Source organism: Anopheles ziemanni, chromosome 3 (assembly GCF_943734765.1).
Source record: "Anopheles ziemanni chromosome 3, idAnoZiCoDA_A2_x.2, whole genome shotgun sequence".
Lineage (NCBI taxonomy): Eukaryota > Metazoa > Arthropoda > Insecta > Diptera > Culicidae > Anopheles > Anopheles ziemanni.
Window position 1 is genome coordinate 36,041,325 of NC_080706.1, and position 23,606 is coordinate 36,064,930.

At 44.1% G+C, this 23,606-nt stretch overlaps 6 protein-coding genes across 6 annotated transcripts in view; 2 read left to right on the forward strand and 4 right to left on the reverse strand.

Annotated features, from left to right (window-relative positions):
• LOC131289364 (protein Pixie) overlaps window positions 1-23,606 on the forward strand; it is a 369,862-nt gene that overhangs the window by 277,041 nt on the left and 69,215 nt on the right. The gene's annotated exons all lie outside the window — the stretch shown is intronic.
• LOC131289366 (neuroendocrine convertase 2) lies at window positions 253-6,090 on the reverse strand. Its single transcript, XM_058318602.1, has 11 exons — window positions 5,902-6,090; window positions 5,442-5,549; window positions 3,250-3,508; window positions 3,123-3,160; window positions 2,955-3,031; window positions 2,396-2,873; window positions 2,224-2,324; window positions 1,918-2,151; window positions 1,681-1,845; window positions 1,487-1,604; window positions 253-1,404 (listed from the first exon to the last, which is right to left on the reverse strand). Exons 1-11 carry the CDS (start codon window positions 6,088-6,090, stop codon window positions 1,243-1,245), a joined length of 1,929 nt encoding a protein of 642 aa, XP_058174585.1. The 3' UTR covers window positions 253-1,242.
• Window positions 7,230-8,885, reverse strand: LOC131289371 (protein YIF1B-A). The gene is made up of 6 exons (XM_058318607.1): window positions 8,765-8,885; window positions 8,576-8,704; window positions 8,170-8,504; window positions 7,972-8,095; window positions 7,647-7,909; window positions 7,230-7,567 (listed from the first exon to the last, which is right to left on the reverse strand). The coding sequence occupies exons 1-6, from the start codon at window positions 8,799-8,801 to the stop codon at window positions 7,358-7,360; spliced, it is 1,098 nt and encodes a 365-aa protein (XP_058174590.1). The 5' UTR covers window positions 8,802-8,885; the 3' UTR covers window positions 7,230-7,357.
• LOC131289379 (uncharacterized) lies at window positions 10,551-11,932 on the forward strand. Its single transcript, XM_058318615.1, has 3 exons — window positions 10,551-10,602; window positions 10,677-11,627; window positions 11,722-11,932. The coding sequence occupies exons 1-3, from the start codon at window positions 10,551-10,553 to the stop codon at window positions 11,862-11,864; spliced, it is 1,146 nt and encodes a 381-aa protein (XP_058174598.1). The 3' UTR covers window positions 11,865-11,932.
• Window positions 12,042-17,163, reverse strand: LOC131289363 (WD repeat-containing protein 20). Its single transcript, XM_058318598.1, has 5 exons — window positions 16,625-17,163; window positions 15,767-15,949; window positions 14,818-15,656; window positions 12,502-13,558; window positions 12,042-12,235 (listed from the first exon to the last, which is right to left on the reverse strand). The coding sequence occupies exons 1-5, from the start codon at window positions 17,039-17,041 to the stop codon at window positions 12,176-12,178; spliced, it is 2,556 nt and encodes an 851-aa protein (XP_058174581.1). The 5' UTR covers window positions 17,042-17,163; the 3' UTR covers window positions 12,042-12,175.
• Window positions 18,906-23,606, reverse strand: part of LOC131289370 (inhibitory POU protein) — a 29,567-nt gene continuing 24,866 nt past the window's right edge. Inside the window, exons 4-6 of the mRNA XM_058318606.1 lie at window positions 22,340-22,739; window positions 19,488-19,719; window positions 18,906-19,095 (exon numbers count right to left, since the gene is read on the reverse strand). Of these exons, the coding sequence (XP_058174589.1) occupies window positions 18,906-19,095; window positions 19,488-19,719; window positions 22,340-22,739 (822 nt within the window). The remainder of the gene's footprint in view (window positions 19,096-19,487; window positions 19,720-22,339; window positions 22,740-23,606) is intronic.

Sequence of the window (23,606 nt, forward strand, 5' to 3'; positions counted from 1 at the left end):
ATAGCATTTACTGCCAGAGATTTGTATGATTTTGTATTCAAATTGTACGCACACTTCAGATATCATGGAGGGAAGTAGATAATTTTATTTTCGTGTAGATATCGATTATGGCGTAACAATTGCACATTTTTACCCGTATACTAGTAGATTTCTACAAGAAGTTCGTGTACCGACAGGCATGAAAGGTTTTACGATAAACAGCAATACAAGAAAGATCTGATTTTAATCCTTTCTAACAAATTGTACTAAGTGTTCAAATGCATTCCTTTATTTATGTTATCAAAGATGTAGATCATCTGTTCACACAATGATTTTGTTGCTTGAGATGGTTTCCTATAAACTGTTGTCGGTCATACTACTACTGCTGCTGCTGCTGCTGCTGTTCTTGTTGCTGCTGCTACTGCTGCTGCTGACGCCACTGTTGCTGCCCTCGATATTAGTAGACTGCTGATTGCAAGATTACATATGCTGGTGGTACACCCCCCACACACAGAAAGTGTGTCTACCACCTGGGCTCACGGGTTATACAAAATCATGACTTATGCACAGCTGTGTTTCTGGTAATATAGATGCACTGTATTTTGTTTGTTTGTTGACGCCTATATACAAATAATTCTGCCTTTATTGGGGACGATACGATACGCAATATATTGGTACGAACTAACAGACGGACAGTAACACACACCAACGGAACCGTAACCACTAACGGAACACAACAGATTGGATACTTCGTCTTCCTACTGCTTCAACGTAAACGGACAACAATCAGAACCAGTTGCGGCAGGACACGCTTGTTCGCCATGCTTGCTCCTTCTTGCGTTATCATCACATCCTCCACACCCGCCCCCTCTGTACCACACCAAGGACCTCCTACAGTGATTTGCAGTGCTCGGAAAGGAACGGATTCGGTGTTGTTCGGTGCCAGTTCATGCTTCATATGGCGGTTTGCTCTATGTTATTCTCTTTTTGCTTCTGTTTCCTTGCATAGATGATGGAAAGCTGCTCTATATAAGATAGTTTGTTTTACCACCTACCCCTGTAACATAAATGCTACCAACATTCATATGTATAAATATATATATGTATGTATATGTATATCTATATATGTGCGTAATGACATCAGCCAGGATATCATTAGAGCGTATTTGTAGAGTGTTCCTGTGTACTTGTGTGTATTTGGTTGTGGAAATTGAGTGTATTTCTTCTTTGTTGTGTGTACGCAGACGGGAGTTGCAGTGCAGTTTAATTGCCGTCCTTGTCCTCGTGAGCTTTCTTTACAATCGCCAGCTTAGAGTGCGGCGATGCTGGCGACAGGGTCTGGTAGGGTGGATCCTTGGTGCCGTGGAGCACCAGCGAGAACTCCTTGATCCATCCGGAGCGGCTATCCTTCGAGTTGAATGTGGCCTGCAAAAGGGAACGAGAAAATTGGTATGGAATCGGTTCGGAATCGGTTTGGAATTTGTCCAATATCGGGCCCAACAATTACCTCGAGCATCCAGGTCCCTTGTGGATATTCTCCCCAAGTGTGTGTCGTCATGAAGGGCCACTTCGTAAAACCATCCCGGTGATCATCGTCGTTAGCTCGCTTGCTCAGGATCATCGATCTGAATAAGGGAGGAAAAGTTTTAGGTGACCAGGCAGAACGAGGAAAACAATCAAAGCAACCCTGGAACCCCTTACCTTGTGCCCATGGGAGACGTAAGGAACAGCTCCAAATCACCCCGCCGGGAAGCGTTCGCTGTGATGACGGCTTGGACGTGCTCCAAGTATCGGACCTCCGTATCGGTTCCCTTGCATGCATTCGTTTTGATCGGCAGATAGAGTGATCCAGATGATGGTATCCGACTGGAAAGGGAAAGGACGTTGATGACAAACATTACTATGCGAAGGTACTCCAACGCATATGTAAAGCCCTACTGTATCTGCGTGATAGCTCCGGCCTCGCAATGATACCGCGGCGGAACCGTTCGCCATTTCTTCGCCAGTGAAACCATCGCACCGGCATCGAGCACTCCAAAGCCGAACAGATGATTAAACTCCAGCCCCACGCCGTTCATCGTCCAGTGGAACCGATTCTTTGCATCGAACAGCGAGTTTCGCTTCGATGTAAGCACCGTCAGATGTTGCATGTCGCGCCAGGAAAGCACAGGACTAAGGAATGACAGAGAGGAAAGGTCGGTTAGATAGAAGCGCAGCGTAGGAATCCAGTACACAAAACCTTACTTTGCCTCCAGTGCAAGGGCAAACACTCCGGCCGCTTCCGGTGCCGCGGCACTCGTTCCGGAGTGTGTTGTGGTGCACTTGCCATAAAGATCGGTCGTTGCCTGAAAGTGGATAACGAAACTCCCATCTCAGAACATCGTTTCACGACACAAAAAATCCCGGAGCTACTTACTACGCCCGTATTTGGATCCTTTGCCCCATTGCTGAACGTGCTGGCCAGTGTCGAGCTGCAGCTCTCATCATAGTGCGCATTCTGACCATCGTTAATTGCGCTGTTAATCGAAATGGTCCACATGGAAGCGGCATATCCATCGCAGTTGCAATCATCCTCCTCACCGCCATCACCCGAGGCCCATACGTAGATGTTGCCCAGCCCGTTGCGGCCCTCGTTCACACCCTGCACGATGGCGCGCATGGTCGCATTGCGCGGTCCGTCGACCGTCTTACCATCGTCCGTCGGACCCCAGGAGGCACTGTAGATGTGAATCTTGTGCGGCTCGTGGCCCATCGAGTTCGCCTCGATCAGATCGGTCATGTACGGTTGGTCTAACATGCGAATGCCGGCGATTTTGGAATCGTACGCCACACCAACGCCACAGATTCCGTTGTCTCGGGCAGCGGCTACCTCACCAGCGCATCTGGTACCGTGGCTGTGGTGGAGAGGAAAATGTACAGAAGTTTAGTAATTTATTATCTTTTTCGGTCAAATTTTGCTCCGTCAAATGTTTTACCTATTAAACCAATCGTCCGTATATCGCGGATACGGAAACGGATCGTTACTGCTAAAATCGTAACTGGCTTCGGCATTCTACCAGACACAAAACACAAGTAATACAAGAAAAAGATATCCATTATTCAACGCTGTTTCGTTTGTTTCTTACATTCCCATTTTTACGTACATAGTTAAACTTCAGGTCCGCATGCATGTAGTCGACACCTACAATGGCACAGAACGAAAGTGAAATGAACCAATGTTAGTAACCATTAGGCTCCATCGAGCCCCCCCGGGTTCCCCGGATTGCCTACCGTCGTCCATAATGGCCGTCGTAATGTTTTTCCCCGTAATTCCTTGGTCCCACGCGGCGAGCACGTTGAGGTCGAGTTTGGCTTTGCCTCCATTTTGCCCGGTATTCTTCAAGTACCATTGAAATGGAAAGTACGGATCGGTCGGTATGTTCTCTCCGGTGTACCCGGGTCCCTTCTCCGGGATGTAGTTCAGCGGGACCGAATGGCGGAACCCACGCTTGACGCGCTTAAACCCGGGCTGCTGGATGGCGGTGTGGATCTGCGGAAAAGCGGAAAACAAAAACCCCGAAATCGAGTAAGAAAGGATACGGCGCGATGAGAGTGTAACAAGTAGCTTTCAATCAACGTTGATTAATGTCGAGGAACCAGATGGCTATCCAATAGTTGGCGCACAAGGTAGAGATTGGACTGCAAAAAAACTTCTCTTGCGTGACATTTCGTCGGTTGGACGTAGCTTTAAGTGGATCATTGCAGGTTGACCTTTCGGCAACACGAATGACTGGTCAGTTGTTTGTTCAACATAACGGTTATAGGAAGATTAAAGGACTAAACATACACCCGTGCGTTTACAAGGGATGCATGTAATGTTTTCCTTCGGAAACGATAACCAAGAAAAAGGATAGGATAAAACAGATTTCCGGTTGATTAATGGCCGTTTACAAGCCGGTTTGAATAAATTGATGGAAGTTCCACCTACGTGGGATTTTCCTAAATCGTTTCAAACCTTATTTGTGCCTCTTCTATAGAGTTTACAAACTGTAGCTTTTGTTAAGCGGCCAAGGACCAAAAATCAATAATCGAATTCAAAATCAGTAATTTCTCCAACATGTCGCTTTTTGTGATGGTGCGATTGGTAGCGCACTGTGACAAGCATATTTTTCGTAATTAAAAAGATAATATTATCAGTTCGGGTGGGACCCTAAAAATACTCCATCAGATGGATCCATGGATATTGATCGGAAGCAGATTAGCTCTATCTTCCGCGACCGGCCACTGCCATCACCGTCACCATTTGAATGGGTACGGGGGCGTCCGGAATATTGCACGTTACGGCTGCGTTGCTTTCTTATAATCGAAAAACCATCCCCACCCACCCTCAAGTCTAATTAATCCTCTATCCGGACCGGGATACGCTGTGACGAGCCACTTCCCTTACTATCGAAGGATGCGGAAGGGATTGGTGCTTTTGAGGACCTTAAAATAGATTGAACATTCATGCTCGATAATGAAGGTTTTCTATGGTGCCTGCGATGTTAGGGAACCAATTGGTAAACTCGGGCGAAAGGCGGAATGTTGCTCAGGCAAAGCGTGCGCCAAATTGGACGCTCACATTACACCGATCGGGTTGCTTCAAAATCCACGCGTCATCTACTACGGCTGGATTCAGAATCGAATTGCACACCGATAGGCATCAAACGCGTACACGTGGTTGACTGTTTCACACGTGCTATGATGTTCCGTTGGTTTCCTTAGTAACCATCTCTGGGATTCTCAAGCATATGCCGACTACGCTTAGCGCCAACAGTTAAGGGATGTTTCACTTTGAAAAGCTGGAGTAATAAAATCATGCTTGATATTTTCCTTGGTCAAAATTGCCAAGGGAAAAACGCAATCAATTTTCATGTTCCCGTTTTTCTCATCATAAATTTAATTACATCCAGCTGCATGACCCATATTGCATTGCCTCCACCGTAGGGTAAGTGCTACGGTTAAATCCTTTGAAAGCATTCTCCTACGGCACAATATGTAATGTCCTCAATGTCCATTTTGGCTTAGCTCGGCGAAGACGTAACCCGTCGGCAGCATGCCGAAGGCGAACGGGGAAAAATAATAACTCTCCGGTATTAAAGGGGGATAGCTCGCCATCGCAACAAGCGGTGCCTACTGCTGTGTGAAAAGTGCCCGTGTCGTCTCGCAGGATGTACTCGACGACGCGCGTGTATTGACGGTGACGCAAATGGGACAACGTCATGGTAATGCGTGAAGCAAGGCGGAACGAACCGTCGTGTCCCCCGTGTGCTGGGGAGAATACTACTAGCAGCAACAGTGGGACCGATAATGGAAAACAACATAAATATACACGAGCCGAACTTTGCGGCTGCGTTGCCCCCTTCCCGTGGGTCCAGTCCGCACAACCCCACTCTGCTTCTATACTCTCTCTCCCAATGCCCCCGAGGAGCTCTTTCACTTACCAGTGGTTCCTTTTTGAGGACTCGCGTGTGGGAGATGCTGCGCCGGGTGCGTACCAGCGGCAGGGTGGTATGCTTGAAGTGGTACTCCGTGCCGTCGCTGCCAGGAAGCTGAAAGTAGAATTCCCGCAATCAGCTCACACTTACGCCGTACTGAATGGTTCACTCGCGCGTACACCATATGTTTTGTCATTTGGTCTTTGTTCAGAGGGCTGTTGTTATACTCTGAACGAGCTTTGTTGCGCGAACAAATCTAGCGATCCATAACTTTTTTAAAGCTATTTCCACAATACACGGCGAAAGTATGCTTCTCAAACAGCTTACACTCACAAAGACGAGGATGTCCTGCGATGGTGGGTTTCATTTTCAGAAGAAACTGTTTTCCTTTTTCTGCGAAACAGCCTCCTTCATCCACCGAATGGATATGTTTTCGTTCCCCTCGGTTCTCGCCTACCAAACTTACCTCGCCCAAGTTTTGGAATCCATTGCGGGACGCAATTTCGTGCACCAGATGCTTGTCCAAGCTACGCTTGAAGCGTACCAGAAAGGAGCTGGTGAACACGTCCCCGCCGTGAGCCTTGTGTCCCAGCGTCGACACGACGGTCGTGCAGCTAATGCAGCAAAGCGCCACCAGGCAGACCTTAACGAACATGGTTTGGAGGGGGCGGAATTTATTCGGGAACACTTGCCCGCCACGAAATGCGCGATGCTTTATTCGTTCGACTCGGCACAACACTCTTGGCCCAGCAGCGTCTGCTAAACGCCAATTCACACTACTGGTTAACCGCAAGATTTATCGATTATGCTAATCGTTGCCCATTTGGTCCACCGTCGGCAGCTGGTTACTCTCGAAGTTCGGCTGATGACGTGCGTCACTTCCTGTTCAAAGCGCCAGAAGCCATTCGGATGTGTCTTCTTTACCCCACGTAAGACGTTTGTCTACCGTTACGTTACTCCGAACTACTGCCCGTTTGTCACGGTCACGCACTTCCACACTCCCACGATCAGAATGTTGAACAATGAATGAACAGTATCATCTGCGTACGGAACCGACTTTAGTGCATCCCTCCGCGGACAAATGGCGACAACCGACTGCGGGAGAAAGCTTTCACCGCCACAGCGAAGGTTGAACTTCACCGGAGAACGAGGAGCAATCTGTCCGCCGTGCGGAATGGGCTTTTTCCTACGGATGTAATTGTTTTAGGCACCGTTGCTGATAGGGAGAGGAAAAGTTTTCTTCTACAGGCGCACGCGCACGACGCTGGAAGCTTCCGTATGGTGCCATACCTGTTACTGGCCGGTAACCGTTTTGGGGCAGGATGTTGGAGGCAGGCTGGTGCGTGTTATCTCGTTGTCAAAAGAGTTTTTCGCAAAGGTGGCATTCAGACGCGGCGGTTGTGATTTATGGGCACTTTCGGTTCGGTACATTTATTACAGCTGAGCTATTCATTACACATGAAATCCCTCGCGCGAACGGTGGCCAAAGTTTGCCATTGGCAGCCGAAAGTGTCGGGGGTCAGCGTGAGATAATGCGACACATGCAGCGAGTATGCGGAAACTTTCACCAACGGTTGCCCTCTTCAGGACGAAATTCATCACATTTTAGCGCGTATTGTGTCTTGCTCGAAATGAAAACCCAGCCCAGGGAGAGACGACTAAAATAGTCAAATACATTTTACGTTAATTTTTTTTTAATGAGCTCAATGTAACACTTTGACAATATCTATAACAATTAAATTATCAAAATTTAGAATAAAAGTTACCGAAGTGTTACGAAAACGTCATCTTTGAATAATCACAAAACTATTTAAGATACATCGTAAAATTAAGATAGAAATGAAACAAATTGACTTACGAATTTATTTCCATTGGACGCCATTTAGTACACCGGCGTCATCGTGAGGGTTCAGTATTTGTATTTAAGCACTTTGTACAGTATCGCTAACTATCAGATGTACCGTGAGCCAGAATGCCAGTACCGGTTGCAGGCCAGTAACAAGGAACAGGAAATAAAGCTTACGTTTACGACCAACATGATGGTCGTTCTGCGGCTGCCCATACGGATCATATCCAACCGCGCTCTGCGTTTGGGCCGGTTCCGAAAGTACCTTGGCCTTCATGGTGCGTAGCTGGAGGGGGGAAAGAAAAGTTGCATCACCAACTGAGCCCCGAGTTGCGCATGTTTACCGTTTTGACGTGTTTACTTACCAAAAACATTGGCAGCATTGCTGATGTGTAGAAAAATGCTAAGTAGTATCCCATTCTCTTTAGCAATATGCTACCGGCCACGATGGACACAATCGCAGAGTATTTGTAGCCAGTCAAAGCCAGGAGGTCGAGGGTGCTGAGAGACGTTGAAATATTACCTATGTACAGCGTCAATATGTAGATGAGCATTTCGATGATGCTGTATGCTAGAGCGCTCGAGGCCTGAATGCCAAGCTGTTCCGATGAGAACCGATTTTGCATCCCTGCGAATTACCACACTGTAGGGTTACTGGACGTCCGGATGGGTGATGTGTTACAAACTTACCGAGAGCAATGCCCGCCAAAACAACATATGTAATGTAGCTCATTGAAGGAATATACAAATCTGGTGCATTAATGTCGTACCGGGGCTGCACCGGATTGTCGTGGTCGTACTTCATTCCCCAATCCTACAAGATTCAGAAGCACAAGCATTTATTTGACTGCCATTGAACAATTTCATCAAAATCCTCGTATCATTTACCTTCTGCAGGAACGGTAAAAAGATGATTTTCAATTTGTTCACCACGTAACTGTTGTCTACGGCGAAATAGTACTTCAGCTTGGCAACCGGCAAGTACTTTTCAATGTGGCTGTGCACCATCTCTTTGCCTTGGTCGGCCAGCTTCTGGCCGTACTGCATGGCCATGTCCTGAACGATGGGCTGCTGGAACATGGCAAACTGTCCACCGCCCATCCCCGGAACCGGCGCCGATGGCTGTCCCGGTTGCCTTGGTACATGGTTTGGTTGCTGCGGTTGCTGTGGGATGTATCCGTAGTTTGGCTGTTGATGCTGTGGCTGTTCCTGCCCGCCGTAGACTGCGGCAGATTGAAGGAAAAGTTGATCTTTAACTCGCCCGTGGGTGCATAGTCATCTAGGTAATACTTACAATTATTGGGATCGGGTGGCATGTACTGATTGGTAGGGATTTGTGATGTCATCTGTTGAAACGGGATCGTGGAGCCGATGGCATTAACATCACTTACCCGCTTTGGCTTTTTCGATAGCGACCGATGGGCTGTACGAAAGATCTCGGTACATGAGATTCAACACTTCATAATTGTAGTTGTTTGCTTACCTCGTCCATCAGTGCCTGCCTGGGCGTTGTAATTCATAATTGAAGAAAATCAGAACCTCCGACAAATCCCAAATACCAACATCCAACCAAAAACAGCCAACTCGGCTTGTCAATTTTCTAGTGGTGGCAGAATCAGGTTTCGGAAGATTCGAGACTCGATCCCTAGACGGATTCCAAAGACTCGAATCCCTTTTGACTAGCGCTGGGTCATATGAATCTTTCGACGAGATTCATTCACATGAATCTTTTACGGAAGATTCATTCAGAATCATTCATGAATCTCTCGGGATTCATTAATCTTTCGGGGTTCAATTCGCAATCCGCAGGAATCCCCAAAGATTCATGAATCTTTCGTTCAGCGATTCAGATTCATTAATTTTGTTGAAAGATTCATTCAGATTCATTAATCTGAATCTGAGTTACACAACTCTACTTTTGACGGATTCCAAAGATTCAAATCGCATCTGACAGATTCTAAAGATTTGGATCCCATTTGGGAGATTCTAAAGATTTGATTCAATTAGGATTCGAATCAGATTTGATTGGTTTGGGACTCGATTTGATTCGATTCTGATTTGATCCTAAACTGTTTGAATCGACTCTCAATGATTTGAGTCGAAATAGTCACATAACTAGTCGATCTAGAGACAATGTAATTTAATTAAGTCTACTCAAATCGAACGCTGGGTCAATGTCAAATGGACATAGATTGAGTTTTTTGAGCGATTTGCAAGTTAGGCTCTAGAAAAATTCCTAGAACCTTTTTTTTACAAAGAAATACAGTAGAATGTCCATTATCCGAGTTGTTCTACCCAACTAAACCCATTTCATTAGACCAGACCATTTTTACCGGATTCAGAATCGGATTCCTGTGAATAAAACAGCTCATTTGGCCTCAAGGGCCCAGCGGATGTAGGAATTGAATATCTCAAATACCCCAAGGAGAACCTTGCTGCACTTTCCTACCAAAGGTATACATGCCTACCAAAAAGAGCCTTGGGACTAGATTGTTCGTGTTGTTTGAATACAATTAGAAGAATAATGTCAACTATGCTGATATTCTTATGTAAATCTTTCATTGAATTAAACACATCATATGAAAAATCGACATTAGATGAGCATGTACGATAGATGATGGATTTAGATGGATTGGGATTCGGATTCGAAGATCCAGATCTCAGAATGGATTTGAATCGAAAGATTCGAATCCCTGCAGAGATTCAGTTTCCCCACCACTACAATTTTCAATACGAGCCAAGGTTAGTTAAACAAAAAAACACTGTCTTTGCTGACATTCATCTGAATTTGTTTAACGAATTCAGCATCAATTGTTCGATTATTCCAAAAAGATGTTAAAATATTCTCACGCAGTTTAGGAACATATAATCAGCATTGTTATGTATCTTTGACTGTGTAAGTTTATAAACCAAAGCTTATAAGCAACTCTCCTTTGTTATGTGATCTAGGAAGATGCCTTTTACTTACTTTATTTTTACAGGGGTTTACAAATGATATCATAACAGCAGCATTATTACAGGGGTTTACAAATGATATCATAACAGCAGCAAATGATATCATAACAGCATTATGATATCATCATAATTATTGTTCAATATTCCAAAACAAACCCGTAGACTCCTATGTTGAATAACCTTGGCTCAGCAAGGCTGTGTCATTTGACGAACTCAACTCAGCAGTGTAATCGCAGCATATTTATACCGGCCAGTTAGCTGAAAACAATTACGATTCAATGTTTTTGTGTTAAATCGAGACGTAAATTAGTGAAATGAGTAGCCGCAAAAGTAGATTAAGTTTGTCCGCAGATATTCGTAAAGATGGTAAATTCAATATTGAACTGAAGTGCGGAAATCGTATTGAGTCCCATTCGCTAACTCGCTTTCTTTTTTGGCAGCTGGAGGAAAAAACCCTAGCGGTACACCCGCGCGCATGAAAGCAAATACAAAGCATTCCGATACACGGTCGAACGATGATAGCTGTGAAGTTTCACCGTCGCAAGGTGCAGACTATTCTCCCATGATATCACTTACGCAGGATAATGCCATCCACGCCATTAACGGTGTCTCGTGGAAGTGGAACAGTCCGCAACGCTTCCATGGGAAAATATCGATGCAGGCGGGCGATGTGGGAAAGAAGATTCACAAACCACTGCATAAACCATTGAAACATTCCGAACCACCACCGGTTGAAGCACCTAAAGAAGCGACTGGATTCAACAAATTTATCTCAAAATTGAATCTTATCATGGGAAAGGAAAATGTAGGCGAGAATTTAGGTAGTGCCGAACCGGCCAGTCTTTCCGTGGAAACCACAGAGGAACAATATTTCCACACTGCAGAGCAGAGTCCGTGCGACGATCAAGTGCACAGTGAAGACAGTGCGGAAGATATCTTTGACCATCACTGCATCGACGTCGTTGAGGATGAGTATGGGTTGATCATCGGCGTCGAGAAACGGCGAATAAGTGAAAGCAGCGACACATACGACAGTCCACAATTTGATGATGAGCTGGATGACTCGAAGTTAGATAGAATTTTAATCGAAGCAAGTCAAACGGTAGAGCGGAAATTGAATAATCCTTCGCTTCCGCCGCCTACCGTAATCCCCAGCCGGCGTCAATCAAACTCCAACGTGCCATTCGAAATGAACGATTCCGACATGGACGGATTTTTGCTGCAAGCTTCCCTGATGGTGGAGGAGAAACTGAGCGACAGTTCTCAAGATTCGGCGTCGCACAATCCGGCTGCGAATATGCCACGAAATAGCGCCATCGTTATTCCTCCTAGCCATACAAATCAGCCACCGGTGGAAGTTGATCGGAAGCAGGCACAATCGACCGCGGAGGGTTCGAGACAGGGTAAATAAACAATATCCTATCAAGCACCTACAGTGACGGGGTATTTTTTTTAACAAAAAACATTGTTACATTCTCTTCACAGATGCTGCCGGGGGTACGAGTGAAATCGCAATGTCCGAGGACGAGTTGAAGGCGCTCTTGGAGAAGAAAAGACAGGAAGCGCTTCTCCGTCTGCAAAACAATCGGCTCAAACGGGCCATGAAAGGTACGAACTCCAACGGATAAAAGTGATCCCATTGAACAGGAATTTCTACATTTGTTATAAACAATGATGTATAATCTATATCCATGAAAACATTATATTTGGAAAACAATATCTTCGTGAGTAATTTCTCAATCGGTTCTAACGGAATCGGATCACAAGTGAAAGAACAACTAACAATGCAGCCCACTTGGATAGTTCACGTACTTATTCTTTACTTATTCGTACGGATATTAAAATGTTTTTATTCCGCAACATAAAGAACATGTAATAGGTTTTGCGTTTTGTAATGGCTAAGGGGTTGTTGTGAACATTCAATATTAACTCAAAATATTTACACTACCGTTCCCCCTGGTGGTGCCGAAGGTGTTGAAGATAAATGCTGTGGAATATTCTGTCCGTTGCCCGGGTATGGAATGAAATGAGGCGCGTGTCGGTAAAGCGTTGGTGTCCCGGTGCCGGGTATCGCGTTGTTTGGTGAAGTGGATGGAGAAGAGGTTAAAGAAAAAAAAAGATACAATTATTACAAATGTAGTCAACGAATGATGAAGTGTCCAGCTAGTGTGCGCCAGCAGCGACCACCGTTTTTCGACACATGGGCATCTAAAACTCGCTGGGGTGCACCGCACGCAGGATGGAGGCAGAAGAAGAGCTACTTACAACAAAACCTGGCCGCGCCCACGTGTACACGTACCCGTCCTGACATGCGGTCAGGAAGCAGTCCTCTCGGAAGATGAGCGCCGTTAGCCGCTCATGGGCAATCTTTTTACATATTAGCGGCTCTAATACTGGACAGTCGTCGTACCGCGGGCAGGCCGGTGTACCAATCAGCTTCATTGGATCGTACGACGAGACGATACGGCCGCACGGAGCGAAGCCACCGGATCCGATGGCACCGCCACTACCACCGGCTCCACCTCCGCCCGATCCCTTCCCCTTCGTCAGGGACGACGTCATGATCGACGTGAGCGTTGAGGTCATGCCACCACCCGATGGCGAGCCGGAGCCCGTTTGATTACTATTACTTATACTGTTTAGAACATGATGATTGTTGTTTAGACTATTGCTATTGCTGTTGCTGCTAAAACCTTTACTGCCTATAGTTATGATACTGCGCTTGCTGCTGCCTCCACCGGTGCCACCTGCGCCGGTAGCCTTGCCACTCGGTTTGTCATTCTTATCACAGCTGCTGCCGCTGCCACTGCTGGTACTGCTGGCCCCGCTGCCACCGCTTCCGAAGCTAAGACTCGTTAAACGTTGCGTTATTGAATTGAACGTGCTGCTGGAATGCTGCTGCTGCTGCTGGCCGCTGTCACCCTTGGACTTTTTCCCACCTGTAGTAGACCCTTTCGAGGGCACCGTGTTGCTGCTGCTGCTGTTCGCGCCAGTGGCCTCCACCTCGGCCGTGCCGCTGCTGTTGGCTCGCTTACCAATTTTACTATCAACCGATTCTTTATCACTGCTACTGTCGCTATTAGCTTTATCATCACAATTCATGTTAGCATACGTGCTACTACTGCTAGTCGGTTTGATGTTGCTGCTGCTATACAAACTATTACTACCAATTGCGCCTAATGTAGCGGGGGTTATATGTTGTTTAAAGCTAGCATTGTCCACTACATCGTCCGATGGTTTGCTGCCTTTGGCGAGGCTGAACTTATCCCCCTTTGCACCGATTTCACATTCGCCGTTGGACAAGCCGTTGATCATTACTTCCCTGTGGAAAAGTAGGAAAAGAAAATAATTAGTGTACAACAGAAAGCAGTTTTCATCGGAACTAAATACTATCCTCTTGAATGCAATAGTCATGTGTTAAAATCTTGGATTTTACCCACGATGAAAAAAAGAAGTCATGCTTTGCAAATAGTTTGAAAAAAGTACTGCATTTACGAAACACAAATCTTGTTTGCTTTTCAATAGAATCCACATGTGTATGTAACGTTAATATAGTTATAAGTTTTTTTTAACTTTACACTTGTTAAATTGTTTGAAGTGTGATTCAACCACATGATAAAAGGTTTTCATAAATTTGGAATGTAGTGCTACAGTAGCACTTTGAGAAATGTCCCTTTCTATGACAGAAAACGTTTGCCTTTAAATGCCTTTCATAATTATCATAATGACCATGTTCTAATCCTGAAGTCATTTTCATTTGTTTCTTGTTGCTGGAAAATGCCTCTGATAAACTTCAAAACAAATTCGTATAATTTAAGTCAGTTAAATGTGCCAAGTCTACCTCTTTGGCAAATCTAACGTGTTTTAGCAACACATGTTCATGCCTACATTATTCGTCTAGCAAAATTTTACAACATAGTTATAGGTTGGAATATTTTCAACTCAAGGTAACGAGTTTTGGGTTTGTGATTCAAATGCAGCTACTTGAAATGCTGCTGCTTTTGCTGCTTAACAATAAATCACTTATGGTCTAACCAAAAAATTTATACTATGGATGTAATCGAAAAGATAATTCTAATTTAACCTCCAAAGATAATTCAAAGAAATGACTAACGTAACAAAAGTGGTGTCGATAAAACATAGTGTTATTAGTTTTAACGTAGTTCAAAAATTGTTGCTAAGAAATCATAGATTTAAAACTGGTTTTGGACAAACATAAATTGTACTATTTTTAGTATTGTCAACCATTTGGCCACTTTATTATGAAGAGGACTTTTTTTGTAAGATAATATTGCTTTGAATTAAAGAAATATTTAATTCAATTGATCATTCAGTAATGGTCTGGAATAGATGGTTCCCTTGTCAGGTGGCACTGATATTCATGGCATATTGATATTCGTTTACGCAGAGTATATTGAAAGCTTCCTTTGATAGAACAACGTTTTTAAACTATTTTCATTAGCAAATATGTAATGTAGTGGGAACGTTCAAAGTCTATAACATAATAGTGCCTTATAAATAATACTATTACAAACACCATAATACACTATTTTGTTAGCTTATTTAACCCCAAATACTTACTTTTTGCCTGCATGATTGGTAGATTTAACGACACGACCGAACGATTGCCTCAGCACGTCCTCTGTTATGTCCCACAAACATATCTGAGTATCCTGACTGACCGAGCCGAGCCGATAGCACGTGGCGAGCCTATTTTGCGCCGTCAGTTTGTCGCACGCGCTCGAATCATGCGGTTGCTGAGGTTGCTTCGCACTAGCGCTCGAACCATCCGGGTGACTGTAGCCGCTACCATGGTGATGATGGTTGCGATGCTGCTCACTGAGAGACGTTTCCTCGTCCGACAGATCGTCCCCATCGAGCGTACTGTAAGAGGTCGTGTACGGATCGAACGCTACCACCGACACCCACGATCGGTGGCCCTGCCCGCGTGCCACGACCCGCTGCTCGTGCAGCGAAAACACCGTCACCAGATCGTCCTCGCCGCCGACGACGACGTACTTCCCGTCGGGGCTCCAACAAACGCACAGAAAGCCACCGAAGTAGGACCGAGCGATCCCTACCAGCTCCATGTGCTCGTAGTGGAAGATGCGCAGGAAGCCATCCTGCGACACGACGGCCAGATGCTGACCGCACGGTGAGAAGCAAAATTCGTTGATGCTCGCGTTCTCGTGCTGCCCGAAGCACCACTTGTACAGTGGGTTTTTCGTTGCCTTCGACTTGCTGGCCAGCACCACGTAGCCATCGCCGCCCTTGCACGTCTGGTAGCTCGGGGTGGCCGGCGTACACGGAAGTTCGTCGTTATACAGGTATATACAGCCACTTGCGTGCGAAACCAAAAACTGATTCTGAGATCCCGGTATCCACTTTAGGCAGGTAACTTTAGTTTTATCAATGTTTCTCTGCGATGGGATGAGATAGAAGAAAACATGAGATGGGGGCAAAAAAACAATTACCCACCGGTTCCGGTAGCCACCGTCGATGGACACTAATTGAGCGAACTAGTAGTTACCTCTTCGTTGAATAGTTTTCCCTGTTCTCGGCGGCCCGGATGGACGAGCTGGATTTGGCCGGTGCTGAAGCCAACCAATAGCGGAGCGCCCTCGCACGTCGCCGCTGTTCCATTGAAATCGTGACAGCTGGGCGACGTTCCTTTGTAGAGCTTCTTGTCGATCGGTTTGTTGAGGTCCGTTGCCTGCGTACAATTGGATTTTATTGTGCGACATAGACCACATACGTTTCAATTAACCCCACATGAACCAGCAGCACAGCATTAACATGAAAAAGACATATTTTATGCCGACCGTATGCTAAATTGTAGATAAATTACCAACTAACTAACGATCAATAAAAGGACGGTATGGTCAATTAGACGTAATGAAACAAATCGAAAGCGGGTTCAAAATGTCTCTAAAATATTCAAGGACAATATAAATTAAATAACTTTTGACGAAATAATACACATAAACATCGTGTTAGCAGATTTTTTTTGATTTCTTAACTCTAATTTCGTTATGCGCTGATGCGAGAAAGGTCACAGTCAACGATTTGCATATTACAAAATGTGCATTATGTCATCCATATCTTACATCTGATAAGAACGTATAGCAATAACAAATGGATGGAGATAAAGCCGAAACTCTCTCCCGTGGGGGATTCTTCCACTCGAAAGCTTTTCTATTAACTAATGCCGCGGTTTTGGGGCGCAGCGAAAAAAAACAGGGTGTGTTGTGCTAGATGTGACTAATATGTTTGCTCTGGTTTTCTTGCCCCGTGTCCCCGTGGCGCACGCACACGCGGCGCGAGGGGGGAAGTAGCATTTTGATCGTGAATTTTCACACGCAACTGACATCCCCCAATGTCATCCTACCTTCTTCGCTCCCCGGTACGAGTAAACGTACAGCTCCTTGCCGTAATTGAAGCATATCCGGTCACCGCCAACCGGTGTGCTGTATCCGGACGCCGTCTGGTGTTCCAGGCCGTTCGAAAACGATTGCTGCTTAGTGAGGGTGATATTATTGCTGTTGCTGTTGCTGGCACTGGTGGAACCAGCGGTTCCGGACAGCTGACCACCACCACCGACACCACCGCTGATGGGTGGCTGGGGCGGGGGCGACGGCAGCGAAACGATCGACACGCGCACCTGGGGACTGCTCTGATTGTTCTGGTATCCGACACGATTCGGCCGCGAGTATTCCGACAGCGTCATTAATCTGTACTCTCCTTCGCGAGTTACGAATTGCGTTTTCAAATCATCTTTACCGCTGGTGTCTAATTGCACAGCCATCTTTCGAGCCGCGACTGACTTTGTATCGAGTATGTCGTGCACTTCGACGAGAAACGGAACACAACCATGCGAGCGCTTATTTCACCATTGCAAATCGATCATAAACAAATGTTTTCGCAGAGGAAAATACATTTTCTTCCAATCGGCACATAATTTACGTCAAAAATTACTTAATATCAAGATTGCTGGAAGGGGTAACGATTCTGAAGGTTAGATAGTACCGTGTTTTGCTGTCTCTTTATCTTGAATTTGTGGAACCAAAATGAAACAAAATTTGACGTTTCTATCGCATTATCTACTCTACACATCGGTAGATATTGTTGTAAAGCGGATATAGAATATATTTATCTCTTGATGATACGCATAAACATTCTCTTATCGGGAATTTCTTACCGGAAAGCTCAAACTAACTTATATTTTTCTACATAAACCAACCTGCAAAAGTACATCTATACAGCAAAAACCTTGGTAAAACCCCATATGCTAGCAGACTCTCGAATCAAATTGCGTTTATGACATCGTTCCGCGGATTCAGCACGTCAGCAATTTCAAACAACTTAATTTGATTGACAGTTACGTTAAATTGTATAATAAATTAAATGATAAAAACAAAACAGCTTTTAAAGCTTACTTTTAAATAAAAATAAAAATAAATTGTTGAAATAGTTGAAAGAAGCTTTCCTTTGTGAAACAAGGATCGCCAAAAGGATTATACGTTCCACGACGGAAGAAATAGTCTACTGGTTGTAAGTTATTATCAGATTTATTTCTGCGTTTTGTGTTCTCTTCTAATGCTTTGTTTTTATATAAAAATTACATTTCCAATTTTATTGTTTGTCATTTTTTGTGTTACTTTTTTTATTATGTACAACTTCACTACCACACAAATTACAAATGAAAAGATTCAAATTAGGATCACTGTAACTGCGTTTGCTTGTTCGTGTCTTCGGTTGTTGCTTTTTTTTACTATTATTAATTTGCCAGGGAACTCTACTACACAGGATCGCCGTTCCTTGTACTACTTGCATGTTGCTTATTGGTTTAGTTTTTCTTTCCCATCCGCATGCCTTCGATGCTCTTAAACCTGGCCTGTTTCTACGCTGTTGCTGTTCTAGAGTGTAGTCGTTTATAATTGGTTTTCGTCTGCATACCGTTTTACTCTAATACTTCGCGTTACATAAAAAGATATAACTGCCATATTGCACTTCGTAATCGTTGGCTGTGGTGGCCAAACAAGACCAACGCCACCGGCAAGTGGTTGTCGGTTGTTGTCTCCTCAAGTTACCTCGTACCTACGTTCAGCGTACAGCTTCAACCCTAGACTTATTGGCCCTAGCGGTTTTTTGTTTTAGATTTATTTAGCATGACGATCCATTTCACTGCCCGTGATCTGATTTTCTGTGTCGATAGGTGAAGGCTTAACGCTACTCTAGTTTAACTTAAAAGGAAAAATCACAATCCTCAAGGAGTCGGAAATGATACTATATCTCGCTGCTATTGCATTGTGTTTAGCCTCGCTCTCTCTCTTCCCTCGCTTTCGGCTGCTACTGCTGATTAATGCTTGTCTTAAAAGTATTGTTTCCATATATACAACAATCCTAATGTTTTTTCTTTTAATTTTATCTTCAATTGGTTCCCTTTCTGTTTTATGTGTCGTGATTTTCTTTCCGTGTAGTTTTGTCCATGCTTTCTTCGTTTGTTTTGCTCGTTTATTGTTACCCTCCTTCTGTTACCCCTATTGCGTTTCAGGCCGCGCTCGCCTTGGCCCGGCGTAAGTAGTAGGCTAATATCCAAAACCAGCTACGTTGCTACCACTAGTAAAAGTCACACTATTCGCTAATTCAAGTTGCGCTTCCTGCGAAGGTCAGTGTTGGGCGGCAAACTTCATGCGCTTCTGTTTCTGGCGCTGGTTGCAGAACCAGACGCGCACGACGTTCTTCTTCAAGTCCAGCTTCTCCGCGATGGCGGCAATCTTCTCACCCGAGGGTCTCGGTTGGACGGCAAAGTAGGCTTCGAGGGAACGCTTTTCCGGTGCAGCGATGGAAGTCCTTTTTCTTGAAAAAAGACTCGATATAGATTACTTTTATTAAAACAACAGCGTACTAAAAAGGGAATAATTGTGCACCGATGAGGGTGGGGCGGGTATGCGGAATAGGCAACATCATTCCGTACCAAACGTCGCGTGCGAAAAAACGGAAAAATCCAGGGAAGGCAGTACGGAGGGCGGGTTTGAATCAAAAACGAAAACGCTACCGAACTGAAAAGAAACGAACGGAAAAATAAGCGAAACGAAACTAAATCGGAAACTGGCTCCAAATATAACGAATGGAAACGGGTTCCGTTTTAAATGGAGGCAACATCCGAGCGAAGAAGAAAGCCCCGAAAGGAAAATAATAATCACGGGAAAACTACGGGGAAAAACGCTGGAATCAGAAGCCGGCGCTACCTTTTTTTCTCTCCCGCCGGAAGCACGCTCGGTGCATCCGGGTCTCTTCGTTTGTTCTTCGCCTGGGCCTCGGCCTCCTCCAGCCACGCCTGCAGGATCGGCTTCAGTGCTATCATGTTGTTGTGGGACAGGGTTAAGCTCTCGAAACGGCAGATGGTGCTCTGCGATAGTGCACCGACGCCTGGTAACTTTAGGTTCGCTAGGGCCTTCCCGACGTCCGCCTGGGTCACTCCTGGAACGGTGAAGAAATTCGCAACGATCGTTAATTTACGGTCGAGTAAGAGTTAGAATGCTTTACAAAAAAGACAAACTGTACATTGCATAAACAAAGTCCCACTCTTTCTCCAGATCTGTACACAAACTTCTTAGATAATCCTACCCGTCATGAAAAAATCTTGCTTTAAAATGTATCATAATAAGTAGTTGTAAATGATCCTTAGCGAGAAGAAAACTGTTTAAGTAAATCATGTTTCTTTTCTCTACCGCTCAATCAAGTAAGGAATGCCAAAAATTTTAAAATGCTGATTTCTGAAAGCAAGGATCGCATTAGAACTGCACCTAATAAATACACCTGCACCTGATAAAATATAATTAGTGCGTTTGAAACACCAAGTCAGGTACCGTTTCTTTAGTTGCTGTTTGAATTTAATATTAAAATTTCAAGAATCACTTTTACAAAGACGAATCGCTTTTGAAAAGTAAAATAGAAATCTCCAATCTATCTAGCAAAATTATCCAAAACCAATATTACAATGCTTTGAACTTGATCGTGTGTCAAAAAAACAAACCAATCAAGCGACAAATCTACAACATAAATAACTTAATAACTTTTTAACTTGACATTAACTCAATGTTGCACATATTCTGCATCCGTAAAACTTACAAATTATTAATTTACGATATTTCATACTGAAATGTATGATGTAAAATTAATTGCAACGAAACAGATTTTTATTGGAGTAGAAGGCAGTTTTTACTAAATTTTTTGATACATTCTTCTTTGTGAACGAGTTACTGATAGTCAAAAATAACAGAGTGCTCTCAAAAATCTTTGTTTTGATCACAATCTGAGAGGTTTAATGTCCACTTCACGGGGAATTTTGGCTCACATTACCTTATATCAAAGCAGGACAAGCTTCCGTTCCTTTCGTTGCTGTTTTTACATTTTACATAAAACATTTAAGAATCACCTTTCTGTAAACTAATCGCTTTTATAAAGTGACACAAAATTCTTATATGCTTCAAGGAAAATTATTCAAAACAAATATTACAATGCTTTTCACTTGATCGAGCGTGAATAAACTAACCACAACAGTAGCAAATCTTGAACATGTAGCATCAACAATATTTTTAGTAAGTAATTAATTTAGCCAGATAAATTTTGCTGGTTTGAAAATTAAATTTTTTAAATTAGTTTTTTTTAGTTTTCCAGACCTGCAACCTTTTTTATTTCAGAGGTGAAACTATTTTGAATTATATAGGTAACTATTTTGAAACAAAATTAATATTCAAAAGTGATTTAGCACTGCAAATGCAATACAACATTCTCATATCAAGGAACATTATTTCAACATGTTCCTACAATCGGGGTTGCTTAGCACTAAACAGTACATTTCCCAGCCTAAAAAGTTATCACTGTGCATTCGAACCGCATGCAAACTCCTGCCGTAAAAGTTATGACAACAATTTTGCGGACACATTTATTGCGCCCAAACTTTAAACAGATGTTTCGATGTCTATTGCAAGCCAATAACGGTGAGTTATACTCATCACAAATCACCCGTTTAAATTTACTACTGCTTCCATAATCAACACGGTCGTCCGTTTTACAGAGGGATTCATGGGGCTGTGTGTTTATTTATACTTCTACAATATACTTTAATTGAATGACAATATCCACTCGATTTCCCTTGCGACAGTGTCGCGAAACTTCGCCAAACCGGCCAAGATAGGATTTTCGCCAATATTCAGTCCCTTTCCACCCCTTACCACGGGAAAGGAAAAACTGCAAATCGCACCCATTTATAGCAGAATCATATCACCCATGAACCCCTTTGTACGACACACCCAAAAAAAAGGGACTAGTTTTTCCTCACCCCAGCGGCGTGGAAGAAGTGGAAGCGTGCAAACCCTCTGCTAGTCGCCGTAGGTGGTCTATTGGAAAATATTTAACCTCCTTCCATCAACCGTGACGGTAACGACGGCTGCCCTCCGGGGAAGACCTAGCTGGGCCTGGAGCGTACGTACGGGAAGCATTAAATTAATTTTTACGGGTTATTGGTATGCTCCCTATGATTGGTGGTTGTCCGATCCGGCCGCCAGGTTCTCGTTTGCCATTTGATGGCCAAATTAGGACCGGGCATAACGAGATCGACAGCAATTTTCAACGCCTAGCATGGGTGGGTGGTGGTCAAGTCCATCTATCCGATCGGCACAACTCCTGGATCGCGCACATCCTCATCATCGACTCCAATATTCATACTTATTCTTCGTTAACGACCGTCCGAAGAAACCGAGCCGGATGGGAAGATAATTTAGATGACAACCATATGTATAGGGAAGCTGTACGTCTTTGCTATGCGTATGAATATTCAAATGTCCCGTTCCCGGGTGCTCCGAGGCTAATAATTCCCAGCACAACATTGCAACGCAGCCTTTGAAGTGCTTCAGGGTAGTTATAGCATCAAGATGGGAAAACATTCGAAGGGAAGTTCAAGACAAAGAGAGACAGATCACGAGAAGGAGGGGGATTTTAGAAGCTTGATTAGATCTTGAACCCACGGACCCTTTTTCCCTTTCCCCCTCTCGGGGTCCCAGAGCAGACGAAGCGGGCCAGGGCTAAAGCTTCTTACCTAGCTTTATTCGCCGCTGCTTAAACCGCTCGGCGAACGCTTCCAATTCCCTGGGATCGGTGTCGGTGTCCGGATGCAGCCCGGCGGCGGCCACCGCGGCCGCCATCGCCGGATGATGGGCCCCCAGGAAGCCATCTGCGAAGATTGCATTATAGGTTGCATTAGAGACGCAACTCCCGGCAGCGCCCGGGTGCTCCCGGTCCGTGCCCGTGTCCGTACTACCTGGCGTGTGGTTTCCGAGGTGACTGCTGTGATGGTGGCTCATCATGTGGTTCATGCTGTGATAGGAACCGTGCAGCTGGTGATGGGACGAGCTGATCGGCGTTTCCGCCATCGGCGTCAGCGTCGTCATCGAGCCGGACGGATCCAGCATATCGATGCCGTCCATCGTATGATGCATCTGTACGGGGCGAGAGGAAGCGGAAGGCACGAATCGTGAGTAAGTGCGAGGCCATCGTCTAAGACTATTAATTAGAACGGAAAATTAATTGATAATCAACGAATGAAATAAACAGAGGAATAGGAAAACAGGTCCTGCACTCTACGTCTCTCTAAATAATCGATAATGACGTGATTGCATTTTGATTTTAGCATGTGATGAGTGAAAGCATTATTGCTTAATTTGATTGCTTCACTAACTAAGTTGGCAGATAAATCCATATGTCGACGAGATTTTCCAAAGTATAAGTATAACAATTTTTGTTTTACTAACAAACAATGTGGTTTATAAACTATGGAAGAACGTAGCACGGTTTAAAGATATGTAACTATTTCTCTAAAATGTAAACTTGATAAATTTACTTCTAAAAATTAAAATAAATGTTCAATGTAAAGTTGATGGTTTTGTTTTCTGTATGTAACTTCTACAAAATTGTAGTCAGTGAAGAAAGATAGGAGGCAAAGTCGTTTTAACCATTTATTGTCCAAAAATTCTCCTTCATATTACGGGGAAATGGAGTAGCATAAACCGATTGGAATTAAAAATGATCTTTATACCAAAGAACTAATTTCCAAATAAAACAACAAATAACTAGAAAAAATGGCAGCCACATTTATATTTTGTTATTAAATTTTTACGGAGTATAGGAGTAAGCATAAGTATGATAAATACGAGAACCATGAGCCGCTATAAGGATGTTCTTTACACACGAAAAATGTTCACTAGAACATAGTTTTCCAACATAGAATGTTTCAAGTTCAATTTTGTAACCAATTCTAAAACTAGAGTTAATGAAATCCACCAAAATAATAAAATCATGACATGATC